The sequence below is a fragment of the Acomys minous genome (genome assembly GCF_964271855.1).
Source record: "Acomys minous genome assembly, chromosome: 15".
Classification (NCBI taxonomy): domain Eukaryota; kingdom Metazoa; phylum Chordata; class Mammalia; order Rodentia; family Muridae; genus Acomys; species Acomys minous.
In genome coordinates this window covers 12,444,754-12,467,749 of record NC_140497.1, presented here as the reverse complement: position 1 = coordinate 12,467,749, position 22,996 = coordinate 12,444,754, and the positions used below count along the sequence as shown (strand labels likewise).

At 45.0% G+C, this 22,996-nt stretch overlaps 1 protein-coding gene across 5 annotated transcripts in view; it reads right to left on the bottom strand.

Annotated features, from left to right (window-relative positions):
* The window catches only part of MCPH1 (microcephalin 1), a 208,454-nt gene that overhangs the window by 142,467 nt on the left and 42,991 nt on the right, over positions 1 to 22,996 (bottom strand). For 4 of the 5 annotated variants that reach the window (XM_084759286.1, XM_084759288.1, XM_084759287.1 and 1 more), the window contains one exon: positions 2,148 to 2,185. The exons of the other annotated variant lie outside the window; for it this stretch is intronic. In XM_084759286.1, the coding sequence (XP_084615412.1) occupies positions 2,148 to 2,185 (38 nt within the window). The remainder of the gene's footprint in view (positions 1 to 2,147; positions 2,186 to 22,996) is intronic. 5 annotated transcript variants of the gene reach the window in all.

Here is a 22,996-nt window from a genome sequence, read left to right as displayed (position 1 = left end):
ATCAGAGAGCCAGAGGCTCAGAGTCTGGCTTCATTTGCGTTACAATGCGACATGGGATTTGGGGAAACAGGAGCAAGTCAGCCCTCAAGTCTAAGCCCAGGAGGCTACTCACTGTGTCTGCAGAGCCACAGGCCGTGATAGGGACAGCATGGGCACTGGCAGCCACTCCACACCAGTCTACTGCACACTGATTATGTACTTCTATGCATACCTGAACCAGTGTGTGCGTGTTCTTCTAAAATATATATTATTTTGTGTGTGTGTGTGTGTGTGTGTGTGTGTGTGTGTGTGTGTGTGTGTGTGTGCCATGACGTTTGTGTGGAGGGAAGGCGACAACTGTAGGGGTAGGTTCTTTCCTTCACCCAAGAGGGTCCCCAGGATGGCACTCAGGTCATCAGGCTTGGCAGTGGAACCTCTGCTCACAAGCACCCCACTAGTCCAGGACCCGAATTATTATTTGATTGTTTTACTTTGGAAATGTGACATTATTGGAGTGTCAAATGCAGTTTTCTCTCATTAAAAAAAACAAAAACAAAAACTTTAATTACCTCTTTAATTCCCAAAGCTCACTGGCATCTTTAACCTGTCATTTTCTTAATAGTTAGAACGCCTTTTTGTTTTTCAAAATGTTCTTTTAGCATCCTTACGCAGGCCTTTGGTTCTAATCTGCTTCTTTCTTTTATAGTGTGCTTGCTGATATCTGTGGTTCCCTGCCCCAGGATTGTTTGAAAATCCCCAATGAATCCCAAGCCATGAGCAAGGCCTTCTAGGCCATGCATGACCCCTGTCAGTACAGTCAGGAGCTCCCCACTAGGGTACCACAATGGGCAGCCAGCTGTGACCACCCCCTCCCCACCCCACCCCCCCTGCCTGTTGACTCCTGAGCACTCCTCTCCTTGTCCTGTCTCCTGTATACAGCATCTTGAGAGTTCGGCCTCTCCCTGTGAGAAGGGCTGACCCCAATCAACTTCTAATCCTAGGGCTCTGCAGAGTGGGTCAAGATGGCCCCTCCCCAACCGAACTGGAGACTCTGTATATGCTAGCATGTCTGAGAGGATTAAATTTAGAACTTCACTTCAGAATATCTGATCTTCTCTGTTCCAGGCCTGGCAGCTACCAGCAGCTAGCTCATGGATGTGCTAATTGGGAACAACTGCCTTTTTATGGCCTTGTTAATCAATGAGGAATCAGACTGTCCAAGGTCTCCAAGATATGCAAGAAGTGTAAGATGAGAAGGGATCAGGGGACAGCGCAGCCAAAATGAGAATTTTCTTTTTAAATCCTTTAATGAGAAAAATAACTGGCTATCATTCGTTTTAGCCTACAGAATAACCAGGGACTTCATTATGTTCATAGTCTGTATCTCTAGAGTAGAGTGTTCATGGCACATCACGACTTAGTAACAAAAATAAGAGGGCTCCTCTTTTGTGATACTGTGTTTAAAGCATCAGTGCTTTTGTTTCCATGCCATGGGCAGGAAAGAGAGCCCACCACAAAACGTGGTATATACACACATGCTTCCTGCAGTATGTTTTCACCGAAATGTCCCAATGTTTTGATGTCTTAAAACCTCAAGACCTATGATTGATTTTTTTTAAAAAATGTGGTTTTCCCTTTTAAACACAAATTTGAAAATCCGTTGCAAGGAATATAGTACTATATATTTTTGTTGGATGTTCTTTATTGTGCTAAATGTCTACAGGAGATGATAAGAGCAAGCCAGCAAGCCATTAACCCTTCTGCAAGATGCAGAGATAGCTGCAGAGAGCTCTGCACCACAGTGTTTCTTTAAGACCAGTAAGGAAATGTTCCGACCTACACTGCTCAGTTTATTGAACATTCATGGGGTGACGGGTGGACAAACAAAACCATTTGGAATTAAGCAAGCAAGGGGGACAGCAAAAAATAATAATAATAAAAATAAAAATAAAAATAAAACCTCTTAATGCAAAGGACCCAAAAAGCTTTTTGCAGACTGCCCACGATCAAATACATTCTTAATTTCCAACCATCTTCAAACCCCATGCTAGTTACATTGAGTAAAAGTGAACTAGTCCTGTGCCTAAAGGCACAAAGACCTACACTATATATAAGAAAAGGCTGGATGTTACAATGAATAGAAAGTTATCAAAACAACAAGTACTTACTCAGATGGCATGCTTGTCATGACTAATGTTCTCATTGGCTAGAGATTTCAAAAGAGAAGAGGAACAAAAAAAAAACAAAAAACCAGTCAAAACTAAGAAATATTTTCCCACAGAAATAAACTTAAATACATTTTTTGAATAGCTATATCACTTATATACAAACATTTAAACACACACACACACACACACACACACACACACACATACACACACACACACACACACACACACACACACACACACGAACTTTATATTCTCAGAAAAAAATCAGGATATGGAAATTTAGATGCTACGCTAAAACCAATATCTCCCCAAAACTCCAGATGTGATGGAGAAGAGCAAGAAGGGCCACAGAGGACCTCCAGATGGATTCAGACTTTAGAGTTAGGAAGGAGCGAGAATGGAGCTCGGCTGCCACACTCCTCCTAACTTATGGGCAACCATGTTGACATTTAGGACATACACAGTACTGTTCTAGTCAGGAGGGTCCAGCAAATCTTACACATCTGGTGAAAGGTGAAGGAATTACTGGGCTGCTATCTGCTGTTATAAAAACTGTGTGTATTTGGTGGTGGTTGCTGTTGAGACAGGGTCTCACTATACAGAACTTCTAGCTGCTATAATCCAGGCTGCCTTGGAACTCACAAGCCTCCTTCCTCAGTGTTGATGGGTACTAGTAGATCTTACCCAATGAGGATTTTAAGCATTGTTACATAGTGTGATGTTTTATTTTGGTTGTCATTTCCAAGGATTTGGAAACATCGTGGAAACAAAATTCTGGGCATATCTGTGAGGAGTTACCTAAATTAGGTTAATAGAGGCAGATGTCCCACCTTAAAGGTGAGTGGGTACTGCTCCATTGACTGGGGTTCCAGCCCCCCCCCCAAAAAAAGGAAGAGCAAGCACCAGATCTCATCTCTTTCTGCTTCCTGAAAGCAGATGCTTTGAGCTGCTTTAAGCACCTGTGTTCCCAGCTACAATGCACTATGTCTTCAATCCGTGGGCCAAGCTAAATCCTTCCTTCAGTTGTCCTAAAGGGATAAGAACAGTAACTAATCTACTCAGGGGTGTGTGTGTGTGTGTGTGTGTGTGTGTGTGTGTGTGTATGTGTATGACTGAAGAAAATGCAAATGCTATGGAAATATGCTTAGATACATGAGTATGCCACAGTTTTTCCTGAACTTGCAGCTGTCTTCCTGGCAGTGTGTATCCTACGGGAGTTTGTGAACTTACATTATGCATATACCTTTGTAACTGAAGTGTGGAGTCTCATTTGTGTCTTGAATGGAGGAAGCACACCAAGGAGGGGAGTACACAAGGCCTCCAAGGATGCTGCCTGGAAGGGCACAGTCCTGGAAGGGGACTAGACACTGCACATTCAGGGAATGTAGACTGCAGAGGGAATATGAATCTAAAAGATATCCAGGGGGAGAGCTCTGAGGATGGCAGCTAAGCTATTGTTTCCCTGTCCTCGTAGCAGCTATCCTCCTATAGTATCTTATTGCTACCTCTTCTGCTCTTCCCATGTGCAATAACAAAAACACTGCTTTCTGGATTGGTCCTCGATACAGGGCCAAGGTGTGGGAAACTCCATCCATCCAATATGATTCTGGCTTTGACAGTCTTTTAGTGTCAACTCTGACAGGACAGAGTGAGACAGCCCAGGGGACTACAGGCCAGGCATGGACAGCCCAGGGGACTACAGGCCAGGCATGGACAGCCCAGGGGACCACAGGCCAGGGATGGACAGCCCAGAGGACCAAAGACCAGGGATGGACAGCCCAGAGGACCAAAGACCAGGGATGGACAGCCCAGAGGACCAAAGACCAGGGATGGACAGCCCAGGGGACCACAGGCCAGGGATGGACAGCCCAGGGGACCACAGGCCAGGGATGGACAGCCCAGGGGACCACAGGCCAGGGATGGACAGCCCAGGGGACCACAGGCCAGGGATGGACAACCCAGGGGACTACAGGCCAGGGATGGACAGCCCAGGGGACCACAGGCCAGGGATGGACAGCCCAGGGGACCACAGGCCAGGGATGGACAGACCAGGGCACAGCTTCAGCTTCAGGAAGAAAGCTCTCTCTACCTTGTTGGGGCTTGACAAGTAGATGCTGCCTGCCAAACACACACACACACACACACACACACACACACACACACACACACACACACTTGGTGCCCCTCACCCTTCAGCCCTCGCCCACCACCACGTCCCACACATGGCTGGTGATTCCCAGCTTCCTGTCCGTGCAGTTTCTAACCTCCAGACTCTAGTGCTTTGCTGGCTTTACAGTTCTACTTGGAGGTCTAAAGGGGATTTTCAATTTAATTTAGTCAAAAACTAAAGCACTGCTCTAGCCAGACAATTAGGAAAGAAAAAGAAATAAAAGAGACTAAAACTGGAAAGCAAGTAGTAAAACTACTTCTACCCACAGATTGTATTTTACATGGGTTGTTTTTCTGGCTTTTTAATAAAAATAACCACGAGAACTAAATAAATTCAACAAGGTTTAAAGAAGTAAGAACAACACATGAAACCAATTGCACTTCTACAAATTAGTAGTGAACAGTCAGAGCCCAGGCGGGGCTAAATAAAGAGAAAGCAAGCTGAGTCTCTTTCTGATCTTGATGACAGATGCCATGTGACCCCCTGCCTCAAGCCCCAGCGGCCTTGTCTCCTCCATCGTGATGGACTGTCCCTTCAGACTGCGAGTGCAAAGAGGCTCTTCCTCCCTTAAGTTGCTTGTCTTGAGTATTTTGTCATAGCAACAAGACGAGTAACTATTACATAAGATGATGATTTGTTTATGGACACGGGAGGCACTCCCAGCCGAGGCTCACCTGATTCTTGCTCTGTCATAATTTGAGTCTTCAAGGTCCCATGAAAACTTATGTGCTAAAGTTGGAGGTGGTGAGGCCTTTAAGACATGAGTCTTGGTGAGACGTCTGTAGGAGGTCCTTGAAGTGTGTGTGTATTTTACAGGAGCACCTTACCCCCATGCTCACCTTTGTTTCCCTCCCTGCTATAAAATATAGGTAGTTTTGCTCCCCTGTAAGCTCTTACCATGAAGCATGACCACAGGACAAGGCAACAGGGCCAGCTGATCACCCAAACAAAATAAACACTTCTCTGCATAAAATAACAATCTCAGGTAGTTTGTTACAGTAAACTGAAGCTGACTGACAACATCCTTCTGCTGGGGAAACTACTAGCGAAACCATTTTAACATGCTTGACAATCTAAGAATTGACTTAAAAGGCAACCTGAGGCGCACAGAGCAGGAGAGGCACATGGCCAAAACAAGGACGGCCACCAAAAGAAAGCCATGAAGCCTAATACTGTGTTCAGTGGATTTGGTTTTACAGACTGAGAAAAGGAACAAAATGGGTTTGGCAAAACATGGACACAAGATGACAGCCAGTCACTAGACACACATTCACAGACACAGACAGACAGACAGACAGACAGACAGACAGACAGACACACACACACACACACACACACACACACACACTTCAAGTGTGCAAATAAGCAGGACATGCTCTCCTCTAAGGCATTACTATTCTCCTGGAATCAGGACAGCTTTATAGAGCTAAGGGTAAGCAGAAGGCTGAACACAGCCCATGGCCTCCGGGTACCATTGATTCTACCTTCTCTCTCAATTGGTTTGTTTATTCCCCTTTGAACAGGACATATGGGCTTTCTAGTTCCTTCACAAATGAATGTGTTCAACATTCATTTCATGTTAGTACAAGATTCATTCCTGTACCTTAAAAAAACTACCAATCTTTTCAGTTTTGAGAGTCTACTGAAATTCCCAGCAGACTTACTCTGCTGGACTCTGAAGGAGGCAGGTGAGCTCCCCCTGTGGGTGTGGAAGTGCCACCCCAGCAGCTCAGAGCCAAGCCTGTGCACCCCACAGCAGAGCACTGCACCCAGACATCAGACAGTGCACCCCACAGCAGAGCCCTGCACCCAGACATCAGACAGAGCACCTCACAGCAGAGCCCTGCATCCAGGCAGCAGACAGAGCACCCCACAGCAGAGCTCTGCACACAGACATCAGACAGTGTATCCTACAGCAGAACCTACACCCAGGCATCTGACAGAGCACCCCACAGCACAGCCCTGCACCCAGGCAGCAGACTGAACCCCACAGCAGAGCCTGCACTTAGACATCAGACAGTGTACCTCACAGCACAACCTGCACCCAGACATCAGACAGTGTACCCCACAGCAGAGCCTGCACCCAGGCAGCAGACAGAGCACCCCACAGCAGAGCCCTGCACCCAGACATCAGACAGTGCACCCTACAGCAGAGCCTACACTCAGGCATCCGACAGAGCACCCCACAACAGAGCCCTGCACCCAGGCAGCAGAAAGTGAACCCCACAGCAGAGCCTGCACCCAGACATTAGACAGTGTACCTCACAGCACAACCTGTACTCAGACATCAGACAGTGCACCCCACAGCAGAGCCCTGCACCCAGACATCAGACACTGCACATCACAGCAGAGCCTGCACCCAGGCAGCAAACAGTGCATCCCACAGCAAAGCCCTGCACCCAGGCAGCAGACAGTGAACCCCACAGCAGTGCAGAGCTCCCCAGGCAGCAGACAGTGAACCCCACAGCAGTGCAGAGCTCTCTAGGCACCAGATAGTGCACCCTACAGCAGTGCAGAGCTCCCCAGGCAGCTCATACCCAGGCATATCTTTCACTGGGTTTTCAGGCTGAGTCCCTAGAACTTTGCTAACCATTTTTCTATTTTGTTCTCTACTGGCTTTTGATTTGTTTCATTTGCTTAGATAAATTGGTTCCTGCTAAAAAGCGATGTGTGGGAATCTGGTGTGGCCACTTGGTGTCTTATATAAATGGGATCTAGTATCTTCTGAGGAGGAGGAAAGAGAGGAGCTAGCTTATTTATTTGCTTGTTTATTTTCACTGTTATGTCACAGTAAATTAGGTCTGAGGATGCCTCAGTACCAGTAGTCTCTACACAATGAACTATAATCTAATTTAGTGTGCAAACTGAGCAAGTGTCTAATTTAATGGTGAACTTTGTGATAAACAGTGCCAGCCCTGCACAGCGGCAGGCTTTCAGTCAATGGCAGGCAGACGAGCAGACCATCAGGCCTTGTTCAGATGCCCAAGCCCAACCCATCAGGCTGCTGGTGCCCCTTCAGCTCTCTGCTCTCAGATGCTGCCTGCCCTGTCCTGGGTCAGGCCTCCCTGAATCCGACTGCCCAACTTAGAAGTTGCTCTTTGAGTAAATCCTGTTCAGTTTACTGTATCAAAGCCTTATCGATTTGGTACCACTGAGTGATGGTATGAAAATACTTCTGAGCCACTGTACCTACTAGTCTTGCTAGTTCCTGAGTTGCAGGCTAGTCCTTTCTTGGCTTCAACATCCACAGCCTTGTACTTTAAGTTTGAGTCTATTTGAGCGATGTTTGGATTGGATAGGGCCCAGGCCTGTATTACAGCCCATGGTTATCTAAGCTGGATCCGTTAGAGGCCTTAGAAGTTCAGCCGCTCATAGGATGGTAGGCGTGGCTTGAGAGGAGGGACCACGGGCTGGAAGGTGACTCAGAAGCATCAAGCTGGAGAAACAGGTGAACCTGCTTCCCAAATACAGTGACTGCTATCATGCTGCAGAGACTTCAACTAAGTCAAATTGCTCACTTAATAGGCTGTTTTACAGAGAGATCCTGAATTCCTCAGAAACAGTGGGATGCATTTCTTTAAAAAGAAGTGGTGTGCATGTGTGTGTGCGCGCGCGTGTGCATGTGAAGGGCATTTTGGATCCTTGAGGCTGGAGTTGTAGCAGTTGTGAGTTGTCTGAATATAGCCCTTTGTTGGGGAAGCAAGTGCTCTTCATTAACCAGACACCTCTCTTCCCTATGTAAAATTCTTAAAGTACTTAATAATAAGGTTTTTTTTTGGTTGTTTTGTTTTGGTTTGGTTTTTTGAGACAGGGTTTCTCTGTGTAGCCTTGTATCCTGGACTCACTTTGTAGACCAGGCTGGCCTTGAACTCACAGCGATCCACCTGCCTCTGCCTCTTGAGTGCTGGAATTAAAGGCATGCACCACTTTTACTTTACACATATGTGTATTTTGCCTGCATGTATGTCTGTGTACTATATGCATACCTTGTGCCCTTAGAGAGCACAGAGGAGGATGTCAGATCTTCTGTAAGTAGAGTTACAGATAGCAATGAGTTGCTGTGTAGGTGCTGGGAACAGAAGCTGGGCCCTCTGGGAAAGCAGCCAAAGCTCTTTGCATGCACGCACACCACCATCTCTTCAGCCCTAACAGAAAAGAATTTGTTGACGGCTACCTCCGGCTTCACCTTCTCTCTGCCCTTACCCATCCTCTTCTGTGCCCTCAAATGCCCCAGCCTTAGTCACGTTCTCAGTTAAAGGATGGGAAGCAAAGCTGAGTACCAGAACAGGGCCCTCCGACTAATGGGTGTTTCTTGAATCTCCCTTGGCCTTTGGCCAAAATCTTAAGCATCACACAGAGAGACTGCGTCTTTGAAAGGCACGGCAGGGGCTATGTCTGCAACACTGCAACTCAGTATGCTAGTTGAAATACACACAAAAGGAGTTTGAAAGCGACCATCCTGCCTTCGTTTCTGTCCCACCACCCCTTAAAAAGAAAAGAAAACCAACTGGGCCATGATTTGTAGATGGTTTTAGCTGTGGCTTATATCTTGACCAGCTCCATAAGAACAAATATTTACTCAACTGATGGGTCAGGTGACTTGTAAGCCAATCGGAGCCATTCAGAGCTCAGAGGCTTGGTCAGGCAAAGCTGGGAGGCCAAGCAATCCCTTGCATGGCTCCACCTCCTGGCTCTCTTTCTGAAGTTCACAATGCTCCTGGAAACTTCAACAGCCCAGCACACTTTTGAGTTTCGTTATTTTGTGTGACACTTGGATACAGGCTTGTTAATAAATGCATATGCTCTTCTTCCTGCAAGGTTCTCTCAAGAGGCTCACTCATGGAACCCTTTGAGGGGAGGAGAAGCCCCCTGACCTTGGCAGGCCATCCATAAGCTCTGATGAGAGCAGCAGAAAAGTCTCTAGGTGAAGTGACTGCCCCACGTGGTTGCTCTGGAGATTCCCAGTGTCAATTTTGCAAAATGACAAAGTACAGGAAGAAAAGCTACCAGGAGGCCCCAAAGACTGCACTCCAGGAAAACTTTGCAGTGCCTGTGTTGCTGGTTTTATGCTCCACAGGCCACACAGCCTTTCCCTGTGTGGATGTCTTACCTGAGAGCTACTTGAATGAATTATTCCTAAGTGCTACATCATTACTAGTCATACTGAAAGTGTTAAAGATCTTCATAGTATAATTACATAATATGAGCTATGACTTAGTCATCTGCCCATATAACCTACACTGTGTGTAGGATTTCAGAGATGGAAAGAAAAGTTAAATGAGTTTAGGTGCTCAGGTCTCTTCAGGGAAAATAATCTGATGCTGCTACACCAACGAGAGCCAGGGTATAAGCTAATAGTTACAATGAAAAGATATAATTAGAATTGGAAAATGTTGCTTTGTGTTGTTAGAAAAGACCAGAAGGCGAAAGAACCTTTAGAAGGCTGGATATAGTGAATATTACGAAGCTGGGCAGGGATTTCATCATCCCTGAGACCTAGATGGCTGCAATATCTGTTCTGATCATACTGGAAGCTGATTCTTTACAGCAAAGATGAACTTTACCTGAGTCAGGTACCACCTAGAAAACACCATGCTAGTTAAGGTTTCCTCAGCCTTTTGTATTCTCAGAAGACTCTGCTCTCAGAGTCAAAAATACTACCTTCGTCATCTTCCTCAGTGACTAGAGGTCCACTGCCATGTGCCCTCATAACTCCTGTGAAATAAGTAGCCTGTTCTCTATAACTCTCTAGAACTGGGCCTTTCCTTCCCTTTCCAACAGTCTTCATGAGGGCACCCTCCCATTATAACAGCCTGAACAGGGTAATGGGACGGTGGCTTTCTCTCTCCCGGTGTAGGTACAGGGGACCTGGCCCTGCTTCTTAGTCTAGGAAAGGGAGTGCAGGGGTCCTTGTACTAATCCCTGGAGATCTAGGGATGTGCCAAAGAGTCCAGCTACTGACCCTGCGTGTGGCAGTGTCACAGTAGGAACCTGATTTCAATTCTCTTTCGAGTCTGGTGCCAGCTTCTGTTGGTTTCACGGTCTGGCCATGTGGTACTCTCTATAAATGGATGGATGTTTACAGAGATCTTGTCTCCACTGTGAAAATAACAGGGAATCTGGCTTGAGAGATCTTTCGGCTTGTCTGCTTTGAATTCGAAGCAAATAAAAATGTCATGCTACCAAGAAGTAGACATGCTGTTTGGTACTACGATAATCATGCCTGATCCATGACAGAAACTTCAGAATCAAAGCTGCAGACTTTGGTTCTTTTGGCATGTGTGCACACACAAGGTCCACTATGGGAAACACTTAAAACTACGTGTTGCCTTGGCATCTATTTTTAAAATGCTTAAGGTTTTGTTGTTGTTGTAAATACAAAAAAAAGGGGGGTGCTCTGACACACTTTCTTCATTTCTAGTTCTACAATCTCACCTAGGATCTCAGTTTGAACCACCCAGATGTCTGTCTTAAACAGCATCCTGTGATGATTACCTTCTAAAGATACATCTTGATGTGCCTCTTTTTCTATTGTCTCTGGTCCTTCAACCCTGGTTCACAGTTTGACCCCAGGGAATTTGTAACTGCTTGCTTTCAACCCTCCAATAAAAGTCTCCATCGAAACCTACTTGAAAAATAAAGGCATTGATCATGGGTCTTCCCCCTCCCCACCCTCTCTTCTAGTCTGGTCATGGAGGGATTCCTAATCTCTTTCTACCTAACCCTTATATAAAAGTTACTGTTTATTGTAGTACACTGAATCTTGTCCTTCAATTTGAAGACTTAGGGTTACTCCAAGCTGGGATTCCCATGGGATGCCAAGAACGCAAAGTCAGGATCTAGTGCCAGAGTGGTAGCAGACACTCAGGACGCATGGGATAAGAGCATAATCATATTGCTTATATAACTAGCAGTCCTAGATCAAACACTAGGACTTTCAATCAGGTCAAAGAAACATCTGTGAGAGGCACATCATAGACACCTGGGTCCAGTAGCACCCATGACAGGTGCACCATAGACACCTGTGTCCTGCAGCACCTGTGACAGCCACACCATAGATATTTGTGTACAGCAGCACCTGTGACAGGCACGCCATAGACATTTGTGTACAGCAGCACCTGTGACAAGTACACCATAGACACCTGTGTCCAGCAGCACCTGTATGAGGCACATCATAGAAACCTGTGTCCAGCAGCACCTGTGATAGGCACGCCATAGATACCGGTGTGCAGCAGCACCTGTAACAGGTGCACCATAGACACCTGTGTCTAGCAGCACCTATGTGAGGCGCACCATAGCCATGTGCATCCAGCTCCCCGGGATCTTTTGTTGGGCAGCGATGAGACTATCCTGGTATTGAAGCTCAGTTTATCTGCGATTCTCAAACAGCCACCATCCCTCATTCTGTGATGACACTCATGAGGAAATGCCACCAAATGAAGTCATCCATCGTGGATTGGAGATGCACGGGAACACACGGGAACCCTTGCCCTAAGAAGGTAAGCATAGTGAATGCTATAAAATGCTTCCAACCAGTAGGACATGGGGGAGAGAAGAAATAGAACAAAAACATTCCCAGTTAACTCAAATATTTTAATAATTCAAGCGCACATATTTGGGTAAAATGAAATTAGTTGGAGACTTTACATTATGAGAAAATAGCTAACTTTCCTGTGAATTACTAGCAAACATTTTAATTCATTCTCCTTACATGTGTTCTCTTTTAAGCTTCCTAGATTTACTGGTCTAATGTGTGGACATTACTTCTACTTAATATTTCTAAGTAACTCTGGGCCTGTCTTAAACCAGATATTCAAACTGCTGAGATTTTGCCTTCCCCAAATCAAACTAAGATGCTTTGCACCTAAAGTGGTGACATTTCCTGGAACACCACAAAGGTATGTTCTACTTTGTAAGAACAAGGGACCAGGCGATACCTGTGTCCATATGACTTGACTGTATTGATGACACAACAGAGGAAACTGTCAGGAAGAGATGCTTTGCCTCCCCGGGTATCTGTGTAGTAGAACGGATGGGCAGGCAGATGTGCAGGGCTGACACCACACTAGCAGCTCTCTCTTTGAAATTCTTCCTCTGATTTTATGCCTGACAGATCACAAATGTCTTGGAGCTATTTTATTGCATCCGGTTTTTCTTTCCGTAAGACTATATTTATTTATTCTATATGCACATGCCATGCAGTGCATGTGGAGGTCAGAGGAGAACATACAGGAATTAGTGTTCTCCTTTCACTGTGTGGATCCCAGGGATTGAACCGCAGGTGGTCAGGCTTTCTGCAAGCACCTTCAGCAGCTAAGCCATCTCTCTGGCTCCTTCCGCTTTTATAAATAGATGCATTTCCTATTCCTTTTGGAAAATAAGGTTTATTATTATTTAGATGCCTTACCTAAGCATTGTGTTTTGTATACCATGTCCAGCCTGACTTCTCTGTGGCCATGCTTTTTATAATTGCCACCCATCAGGTCTTTGGGATTTGAAAATGGCCACTAATGAGTTAACCACACTCAGTTGGAGTTTCGCTTTGTTCTGGCTCCTTTCCCAGGGGATTAAACTGGGGTTTTCAGAACCCTGAGCCAAAGATGGGCCCTGGGGACTGCTAAGCAGCCAGAACAGTTATTACTGCACCTACATGAGCTATGGGATGGGAGTGACCCAGGCTTTTAGCTGGGATATAGTTGCTGCTGTGTTGTGTTGTATATCAGACAGAAGATCCTGTTCCTTTTTGTGCCCTCTGGATCTCATGATGACTTGATGATAGTCCATATTTTTATAAACATAAAACACATATTTGGAAATGACTTATTCTTTTTCCCTGTTTGGTCCTTCCAGAATTCAAAAACCGTGATATATTTTTTTATTTGCAGAGGTTCAGAAATAGTTTGTCTTCGCTGTTATCAGGAAGTCATTGAACCCTGGCTCACAATGGCGGTCTTGTCTACAGTGTCATATTTGAGAATTATGATCCTTTAATCAGCAGCTGTCGCACGTCTAGGGCACCAGGTTTGCTTTAGGGAGCCAGTGTTTGCAGTATTCTCTTTGCAAAGTTGGGATGTGCTTAAGGATCCTTGGCCATCAAATGAGTGAGGAAAGTCACCCTATAGCAGGGTCAGAAGCTGTAGGTCACAGGGGGGCAATTTCAGAAAAAGGTCAGTGGCCCAAACATAATGGGGCTGTTGCTGACTCAGTTTCTAGCCAGAAGAGGCTGTTAAATGTACAGTTGGACTCTTCAACAAAGGGCCCCAGGGGTTGGAGAGAAAGTTCAGCAGGTAAGGACTCTTGCTCCTGCACAAAACCTGGGTTTGTTTCCCAGCACCTGTAGTAGGGTGGTAACTAACCATCTGTAACTCCAGTTCCAGAGCACCCCATGCCCTCTGACCTCCCCGGGCACCAGACAGATGCACAGGACACGAATACACATGTAAACAAAACACTCATACACATAAAATAAAATCTAAAAAGAAAAAAGAAAATAAAGGCCTGTTGGGGCATGGTCTGGTGCTTTGTATTTGTTAATTGCTTGTCACCCCCCCCCCCATCCCAGAATCTTATTGTCATGTACTTCAAGTATTGCTGTTTAACCTTGCCTCCCTGTTTGACTAAAGGCCTATGCCTGGGCGCGGCAGGAGGAAGGGGCTGAGCTGAGGCTCTCAGGCTTGGGGACAGAAGATGCTCCGGTAGGAGACAGGTACCGAGGAAGAAGGAGCAGTAGAAAAGAAGCACATGGTTCCGGAGGAGGAGCTCTGAAGTTCCTTGTGGAAAGCAGCAGCCCAGATGAACACCATAAGCAAGCTTTTTGGGATTATGGATGGCAAATAGATATGGATGGCCCAGATAGAAATGATTCCAGCAGATGGCATGGAATGGAGGATGGGTGACAATGGAAGGTAGTTTAAGGGGTTAATTTCTGCCCAGGTAAAATAAAGCTTATTCTAAAACACAACAGGTGCCTGTGTCTTTTATTTATTATGATAGTGGGTTAGATAATGCTGCTGTAATAATTATAGGCATCTAATAATAAACTTTATTAGTTATTTTTACATTTACTGTAACAAAGGTCCATAAATCAAATTTTAAGGTTCTATTGGCAAGTCGTCATTCTAGTTTCAGCCATCAATGCAAAACAGTCTAATGAAGCCAGGCTTAGTCTGTGACTCTGACTATTCTAAGAGATGGTTTTTGATCAGTGTGGGAGGCACTATAGAAGAAAATGTATCTGAGGTATGTAAGACTCACAGAGTCTCATCAACATGGCTGTCTAAACATGAATTGATCAAGGAGTGCTCAACCCTATACAAAGAACTACAGACAACTAAGGAATACTGAGAGTAGGGGAAATAGTCTTCTCCAGGGAAAAGCCATCAACTGGTTTTCCAACACCAAATGTCAGGTGTGAAAACATATATACAAACAACTTATACAAAGTGAGACAATTATATTTAGGATATATACATATACAAATGTAATAATCATTAATGAAATGAAAGACCATGAATTTGAAAGAGAGCAAGGTGTGTCGGGTATATGAGAGGGTTTGGAGGGAGAAATGATATAATTTATATCTCAAATTTATCTCAAAAACAATTTTAAAAAGCATGTAAACAACAAAAATTAATTAGGAACAGAAGCATTTAATGACTGAGAAACAGATAGGCAGCCATACTCAAGCACAGAATGGGACAGGAGAAACATACAGAAGATCATGACTGTCCTCAAGGGCCATAGGACTTTAACAACTAATCAGAATCCACTCAGACTATACCGACCATCAGATATAAATACAATCTTAGGGCAAAGGAAAGACAAATACCTGGCTTAAGCAGAAGTGGAACGTATGGGACAAGTGCCTAAGTGACGGCTCCAAGAAGGAAGAGCTGGGAAGAGGGACTGGGGTCCCTGCTACCCAGGAAAGGGAGAACCAAATACACAGAACCCTACGTGAAAGGCAGTGAAACACTGGGGAGTACTTCACCAAGGAACCACTTTGGGGAGCAAAATTACAAGAGCAAATTTGAGGCACTGAAGAGTTTATGTGGACTATGGGGTGCCAGAAGGTACTATTCAGGCTGTGGGGAAGAAAAGGAACCCCTGGTCTTTCCCAGCTGAGGATTGCAACTCATTGTGCCAGAAAAGATGTTCCTGCTGGTGCAGTAGTGGCAATAGTGGCAATAGTGGCAATAGTGGCAATAGTGGCAATAGTGGCACGATTGTTCTAGGGTAACCAACCACTCTCCAGCACTGGCTGCTTTTGCAGAGGACTTACAGAGTTTCATTTCCAGCATGCAGAAAGCAGCTCACAACAGCCTGTAACTCCAATTCTAGGGGATTTAACACTCTTCTGGTTCCTATGGGTGGACTTGTACACATGTGTGCACACACACACACACTTCACTGAAACTGCTTCATGTGGACTGACTCAAGGAAAGCTGAAACCTTTATGCTATTATTTGCACATTATTTGTATAAAATTTAACTTTCCAACACTTACTCTGGTCATATCTTCTCACACTGCAAGGTTATGTATTATATATAGGATGATGTTATAGAAAGAAGAAAAAACAAATTTATTGTTATCCACTGAAAAAAGAACAGGCAAAATTGTGTCCCGAATAGAAGAGCCCTGGCTACAGCCACAGCCTCTGGCCCATGCAGTCAGCCACGATGTCAACAGAAACCACAAAATGAACCCCACTAGGGAGGAACAGCTGATGCACACCCAGTGAGCACTGTTCTTAACTTTAGCAAAAGTGCTTTTTAACGTGTCTAAAGCAATGGTTCCAGAGAGTCAAGAGGGAGGGAGGGAGGAAAGAAGGCGAGGTTGGAAAGGAGGGAGCGTGACACTGGGAAACTAGTTGATTTTGTTTTAGTGGGATCAAAGGTAGCTCAAATCAAACAGATGTGCTTGCTTTGTTAGTGAAAAAGGGAAACATTTTAGAAATAAAACACTGTAAAATTACTTGGGGTTAGGTATCAACTTTCAGAAAAACAGTAAAATTATTTTTCCTTAAAGATGAGAGAACTGGGCTGGGCAGTGGTGGCACACACCTTTAATCCCAACACTGGGGAGGCAGAGGCAGGCGGATCTCTCTGAGTTCAAGGCCAGCCTGGGCTACAAAGTGAGTCCAGGACAGCCAAGGCTCTGTTACTCAGAGAAATTCTGTCTCGAAAAAACAAAACAAAACAAAGCAAAAAAAAAAAAAAAAGATGAGAAGTAGCTGGGTTGTGGTGACACAGGCCTTTAATCCCAGCACTTGGGAAGCAGAAGCAAGTGAGTTTGAGGCCAGCCTGGTCTATAGAGTGAATTCTAGGACATCCAGGGCTCTATTACACATAGGAACCATGCCTCGAAAAACCAAAAGAGAAACTGACTCCCCCCAAAAAACAATAAAAACAATAAGTGAACTGAGGAGAAAATCCAAGTATTTTCAAACATGATTTATCTTGTTTACTCCCAGTATAAATCCATGTAAGTAGAGGAACACTGTCAGTTTCATGTAACACTGTGACTATAGAGAAAAATGAAAAGGGCAAATCAACTATTACAAAGGACAATGGCTAGGAAAACAAAACAAAACAAAACACAAACAAACAACAAGAAGGGACTCAAAACAAAACCCCCCAAAAGACTTCCAATCACTCCATGGGATGTTCCATATTCAGAGCCCTGGCAGTTGTGTCACTTAAAGGCTCTTCTGGAGTCTAGAGAAATGGTTGGCACCATGTGCTGCAGTCCAAGTAGGTGGTATCATTAGCATCAGTCTTGTACGTAGCCAGGCCGCCTTCCAAATACTCATCTTTACCCCCTTGTACTAGTGCTGCCATCTTTCCTTTCTGCAATGAGTGACAGCTGGCACAGAGACTTGGAAGGTCAACATGATGGGGACAAACGGCTGCCGAGTGCTCATCTCTAAGTGTGCCATCATTAATACCCCCTCCAAGACCCAGGGGATGTTACGGAGTTCTGTGAAACAGGGCATGACATGGACATGTAACCCTCATGAGAACACAGTTTGTTTAACAGAATCACAACTTTTCCACTTCACCATAAAGATGCAGGAGCCAGATGCTGGGGTGAAGGCCTGCTAGCTCAGAGAGGCAGAAAGAGCACCCAGCTGACCTTCCTCCTCAGCGGACATACCCAAGGGAGAACAGAAGCTCCCCCTCTCCATGCTGTCTCAAAAAATCCTCAAGCTGAATGTTCCTCCAGGTTGGCCTTGAACTCACAGCGATCGGCCTGCCTCTGCCTTCCGAGTGCTGGGATTAAAGGCGTGCGCCACCACCGCCCGGCTTACTGTGCCTTTCTTTATCTGTCCTGACTTCCTCTTCCTCTCTATGTTTTTTCCCCCTATGTTCACTTCCTGTCAATTGGTTGCTTGCTGTGCCTCTGGACCTAGGGTTAACTTTATTTAATCCTGTTTACAATAAGCAGAAAACTCTTGGATTAAAGGTGTGTGCTAGGTAAGATCCATACTACAACTAGAAACAACTTTTTCTAGTAAACAACACAACCATGGGGTTCACAGTGTGATCAAATACCCTGCAACAGAGAACACATGTAACTTCCAAATCAAAATATACTCACATTTGTGATATACTGAAATTAGCCTATGGAGATTGCAGTCAAACATAAGAGAAAAAAATGAACATTTCAGCCACAGTTTATGTTTACTTGTCCTTTTACATACTCATCTGAAGGAGGATTGCTGTCTCTTGAAGGCCAGTTTTAGACAAGGAGCTCAGGGATACCCAGGGATACAGAGGGACACACAGTGTGTGAGAAAGGGGGAGAGGAAAAAGAGAGGAGGGAGTAAAGGGAGGTGAGCAGAAGGAAGGGAGGTGAGAAAATAGAAGGAAAGGGAGGTGGAGGTGAAGATGCCAGTACCGTGTATAGTACTCAAGCAAAAAGCTCTTGGATTAAAGGTGTGTGCTAAGGCTGAGCCACACCACAACCAGAAACAGGTTTTTTTCAGGAAACAACACAATCTTGGGGTTCATGGTGTGATCAAGTATCCTGCAGCAATACAGCAGCCATGGATAGCTGCACAAGCCCCGTGCGAGAGAAGAAGGAAGAAGGAAGGCAGGGAGGGAGGGAAGGAGGGAGGGAGGGAGGAAGAGGAAGAAGAAGAAGAAGAGGAAGAAAGACATGAAAGCAGGAGGGGATTAGATGCAAGGAAGGGTCTGTAGACGTAGGAGAGGAATATGAGAGTAACAGGTGAATGTGTTCACAATACAGTGAATACACTTCAGCTACCAAAAATTAAATTAAAAAATCAAAGGAATAATTTTATAGTTAAAACATACTATATATTAAAGCATGTTGTCATAATATCCAACTTGTTTTTTATAGGACATAAAAGGGGCTAGAGAGATGGCTCAATGGTTTTAAGTCTTACTGTTTTTCTAGGAGACCCAAATTTGGTTTTTATCATCCATATGGTGGCTGACAACTACCATAACTTCAGTTCCTGGGGATCCAATAACCTCTTCTGGCCTCCAAGGGTGCTCCAGGCATACACACAAGTAGAGCAGATACACACATGCAGGTAAAACACACACACATACACACACAAATAAGATACAGAGGGCTGGAGAAATAGCTCAGGAATTAGGAACACTTGCTGCTCTTCCAGAGGACCAGCACTGGGCAGTTCACAACTGCTGTTAAGTCCAGCTGCAGGGCACCCAGAACCCTCTGACCTCTGGGAGCTCGGCCAAGAATGCACACACACTTACTCATATTAATTAAAAACAAAAGTTTACTGGAGGAGGTGGAGCCACTCAAGAAAAATACGGAAAAAGAGAGGGTGGGGGAATATAATTCTATTAACAGTGAAACAGACTTTAGCTTTTAAATATAAAACAGAATTAGGAAGCAAATGTATTTTAAAATGCAAAACAGAATAACTTCAGAAAAGTAAAACAACTCTAATTTATAATAACATGCTTGTTGAAAATATGAGGATGAAGATGATAAGTTCCTCATCTCAAATTGCTCTACTCTGACAGTCAACAGACACGGGATTTTCTTGGACGGACATCGACAGATAAACTAAGTCTCTGCTCACATCCAAAAGCCACAAAAGCAAGCCAAAAAATCTATTCGAAATGCCTCTTATTTAGTTTAACTGATATTATGCCTCATTGATTTGTAATTGGCAGCTTTTATATGTCACTCTCTATTTAACTCTTTCTTCCTTTATTTCTTTTCTTAAAAAAAAAAAAACTAAATTATCCCACATTAATAAGTATCAGGCGATATCCCTGATTATCAAAGGTCAGAATGCTGGAGAATTAAGGAAAGGCAAAGACATAAAAACCCTGGGCTGGAGGGAGGTCTTTGTCTTGCCAGGGAGGGATTGCAGACCTGCGTGGGACAGCAACACATGTGAAGTGATGTCTATGCTTTTGGGCAGAGGGACAGAGTGTGTGCTCCTGTGCTGTGCCTGGTGTGCGAGGCTCCGACCTGAAGCAGCCCCCACCCTTAGGCACACGGCCATGTGATGTCTGTGGAAAGTGTGAGAGGTTTACAGGCCTTGCCTCCTACTGTCATTACTCCTTTCCTTTTCTTACTTCACTCTTGGCTTCAGCCTCCAGCTGCGGATGCTCCAGGGGACATGGCCAGCCCCTTATTCCCAGGGATATCTTCCTTGAGAGAACACTGGTCCCAGAAACTTCCCAGTAAGACTTCCCTCACATTATATGGGGACAGAAGTGAGTCACCAGCTGAGAGCCAGTAAGGACAACATGAATGCTGAGTCATTGGAGAACAGAATAAACACAGTGTGGGACAGTTTGGCAGGCTGGTCCCCAGCATGGCGGTGACTCTCTGGAGAGCAAGCATGTGCTGAGGAGGCAGAGGGCTGAGGAACAGCTCACAGAAGTGGTTTCTTTACTCCCAGGGAACCCTCCAGATCTATGCATTTGATATTTCTAAGCAGATTACTAGAGTGAAATCCCATTTGGCTAGCATCCCCCAAAGAGTACACTTAGTAAACTGGTCGTTGGGTACTAGCAGCTGCGTGTGTGAGGGTTGTAAAGCTTCAGGAGCTTCTTCAGTACACTTGGAGGATTGTCATGGAAACACAGGTTAGGTGTGCTTGTTACAGCATTTCCAGAAAGGTTTAACTAAAGATGAATGGTCCATCCCATGGGGTGGGGGGGTCCTGGATTGAATTAAAAAGAAGGCGAGCTGAGCACCAGCGTTCACCTGTTTCCTGACTGCAGATGCAATGAGGTTGGTAGTCAACACTTCTGCCATCATGACTTCCTATCACAATAGACTACAAAGCAAATCAACTCCTCTTTAAGTTGCTGTTGGAAGACATTTTGTCATAGCAACCAAAAATAACTAATACAATATTTAGATGGGATCTGCTGACTCAACCCCACTCAGAGTCTTGACTGCTTACCAGCAGTCTTACCAGACTCCAGAAGCAACTCATCTCTCCAGCACAGCACAGGACACTCAGTGGGGAGTGCACTGTCACCATGGCCTCCAGTTGTATGTGGCCCAGAAGTCTCTGAGGGACTAGGGGACTTAAATTCTCCGGTCCAAATGCATCTCAAGATTGTTGCTGCTGCTGTGGTTCTGAGACAGGGCCTCATGTAGCTCAGGCTAACCACAGTCACACACAGCTGAGGATGAGCTGGAACTCCTGATCTTCCTGCCTCCCCCCTCCTGAGTGCTCGGCTTGCACCCACGTGCAGCACAACGGCCCTATCTGATGATTTCTGAGCTGCACATTTCACAATGTAGCTGATGTTCTTTGAAGATTGCATCAGATGTTTTCTGTAGAAATATTTTTTGTCATACATAACAAGACAAAAAACATGCTCGTGCAACCGTGGGCCATCCTCAGGCCACTGGTTTCCAAGTGGCCTCATAAGGCAGCATCTGCTGTTGCTGAGCCCCACACCTGTCACAATGAGCTCATGCCACCTCTGCCAGCTCTGGGTTTGGTTTGCTGGGAAGGGTTTATCAAAGTATTTGCAGATCACTAAACACCTGTGCTATAAATCAAAGCTTAGTCTCTGTAAACCCATCTGTCTGGTGAGGAGTTCTCAAAGGGCCACACTCAGACTGGCCCTATCTCAGTGCACCCGGCAGGAACAAACAGCAGGAAACTGTTTACGGGGACATTTATAAAACATGTCCTCTTAGAGGAAGTGTGAGAATTCCAGACTTGCTTAATAACAAATGCCTGTGTTGAATTTTCAAGAAGAAAAACAAATATAAACTGTCATTTGGATGGATCACCAAAGCTTCCATCATACCATATAACGGCAGACAGTCAAAGCCCTGGAATTGCCGCAGACTGAAAAATCATATTCATAAAAGGTTCCTGACTCTACCAGGGTAACGAGATACCTATTTGGAGGCTCTTTTCCTGGAGGAATGAGCAGGACTTAGGTCAGGAGTCAAGTTCAGCGATGACGGCATGCAAACTCAGACTCCATCTTTCACTGATGCAAAAACACCTGTTCAGGAGAGGAGCATCTACAAAAAGACCAAAACCAAAAGCCTATACGAGGTGGCAAAGATTCCAATGGACAGTGTGGAGCAGAGAGCACAAGGAATGACGGAAAAATGTTGAATCAAAAAGTGACATGGGGCTGGCTGTGGTGGTACACGCCTGGAATCCCAGCACTCAGGAGGCAGAGGCAGAGGCAGAGGCAGAGGCAGATAAAACTCTGTGAGTTCGAGGCCAGCTGGTTTATAATCAGTTCCAGGACAGCCAAGGCTACACAGAGAAATCATGTCTCAAAAAAAAATCAACCAGCAACCAACCAACCAACCAACCAATCCCACAAAAGCAAAAAACAAAACAAAAACAAACAAACAAAGAGGTGAGAGGGGAAGGAGAGATGATTTAGTGGTTAAGAGCACCGGCTGCTCTTCCAGAGGACCCACATTAGATTCCCAGCATCTATATGGCAGCTCGGAACAATCAACAATTCCGGTCCAAAGAGATCTGATGCTCCTCTGGTCTTTGTGAGCACTGCACAGTATGGTACACAGACATCCATGCAGGTAAAATGCCCACACATAAAGTAAGCTAATGAAAATGTAAAAGGGTAGGCTTAGGAGACGGCTCAGTGGGTACAGCGCTAACTGTGTAAGTGTGAGGAAAAAAAGTTCAGGTCTCCAAACCTACAGGGTGGGTGTGGCACCCAACCTGTAATCTCAGTGCCTGGAGGGTGGACACAGAGAGCCCTACAGGGAGCTGGCTGCCCAGACTAGCAACTCTGGCAAGCTCTGGATTCACCTGAGAGGCCTGAGTCCATAAATAAGGGGAAGGACAATAAGAAGACTCCCAGTGTCAACATCAAACCTCCACATGCATGTAAGCTCACACATGTGTACCCATACACAGGTGAACACATGTATAATATTATAATTTATTGTTATAATGTATAATAATAACAATAACAATAAGAATTATTATTATTAAAAGTCATCTAAAATGTGAATAGAAACGTAAGCAGTCTACCTGGTATATGGTTTCTTTTAAAATAACAACATAACCTTGTCTAAGTAGGTGCAGTGCATTTGGTCCTCTGCTTCTCCCCAAGGGTCACATCTACGAAAGCCATCTGCAAACGCTCTGTGCTCTGACCCACAGCCTGTCTTCCTGTGGAACAACCTGGATTGGCAGGC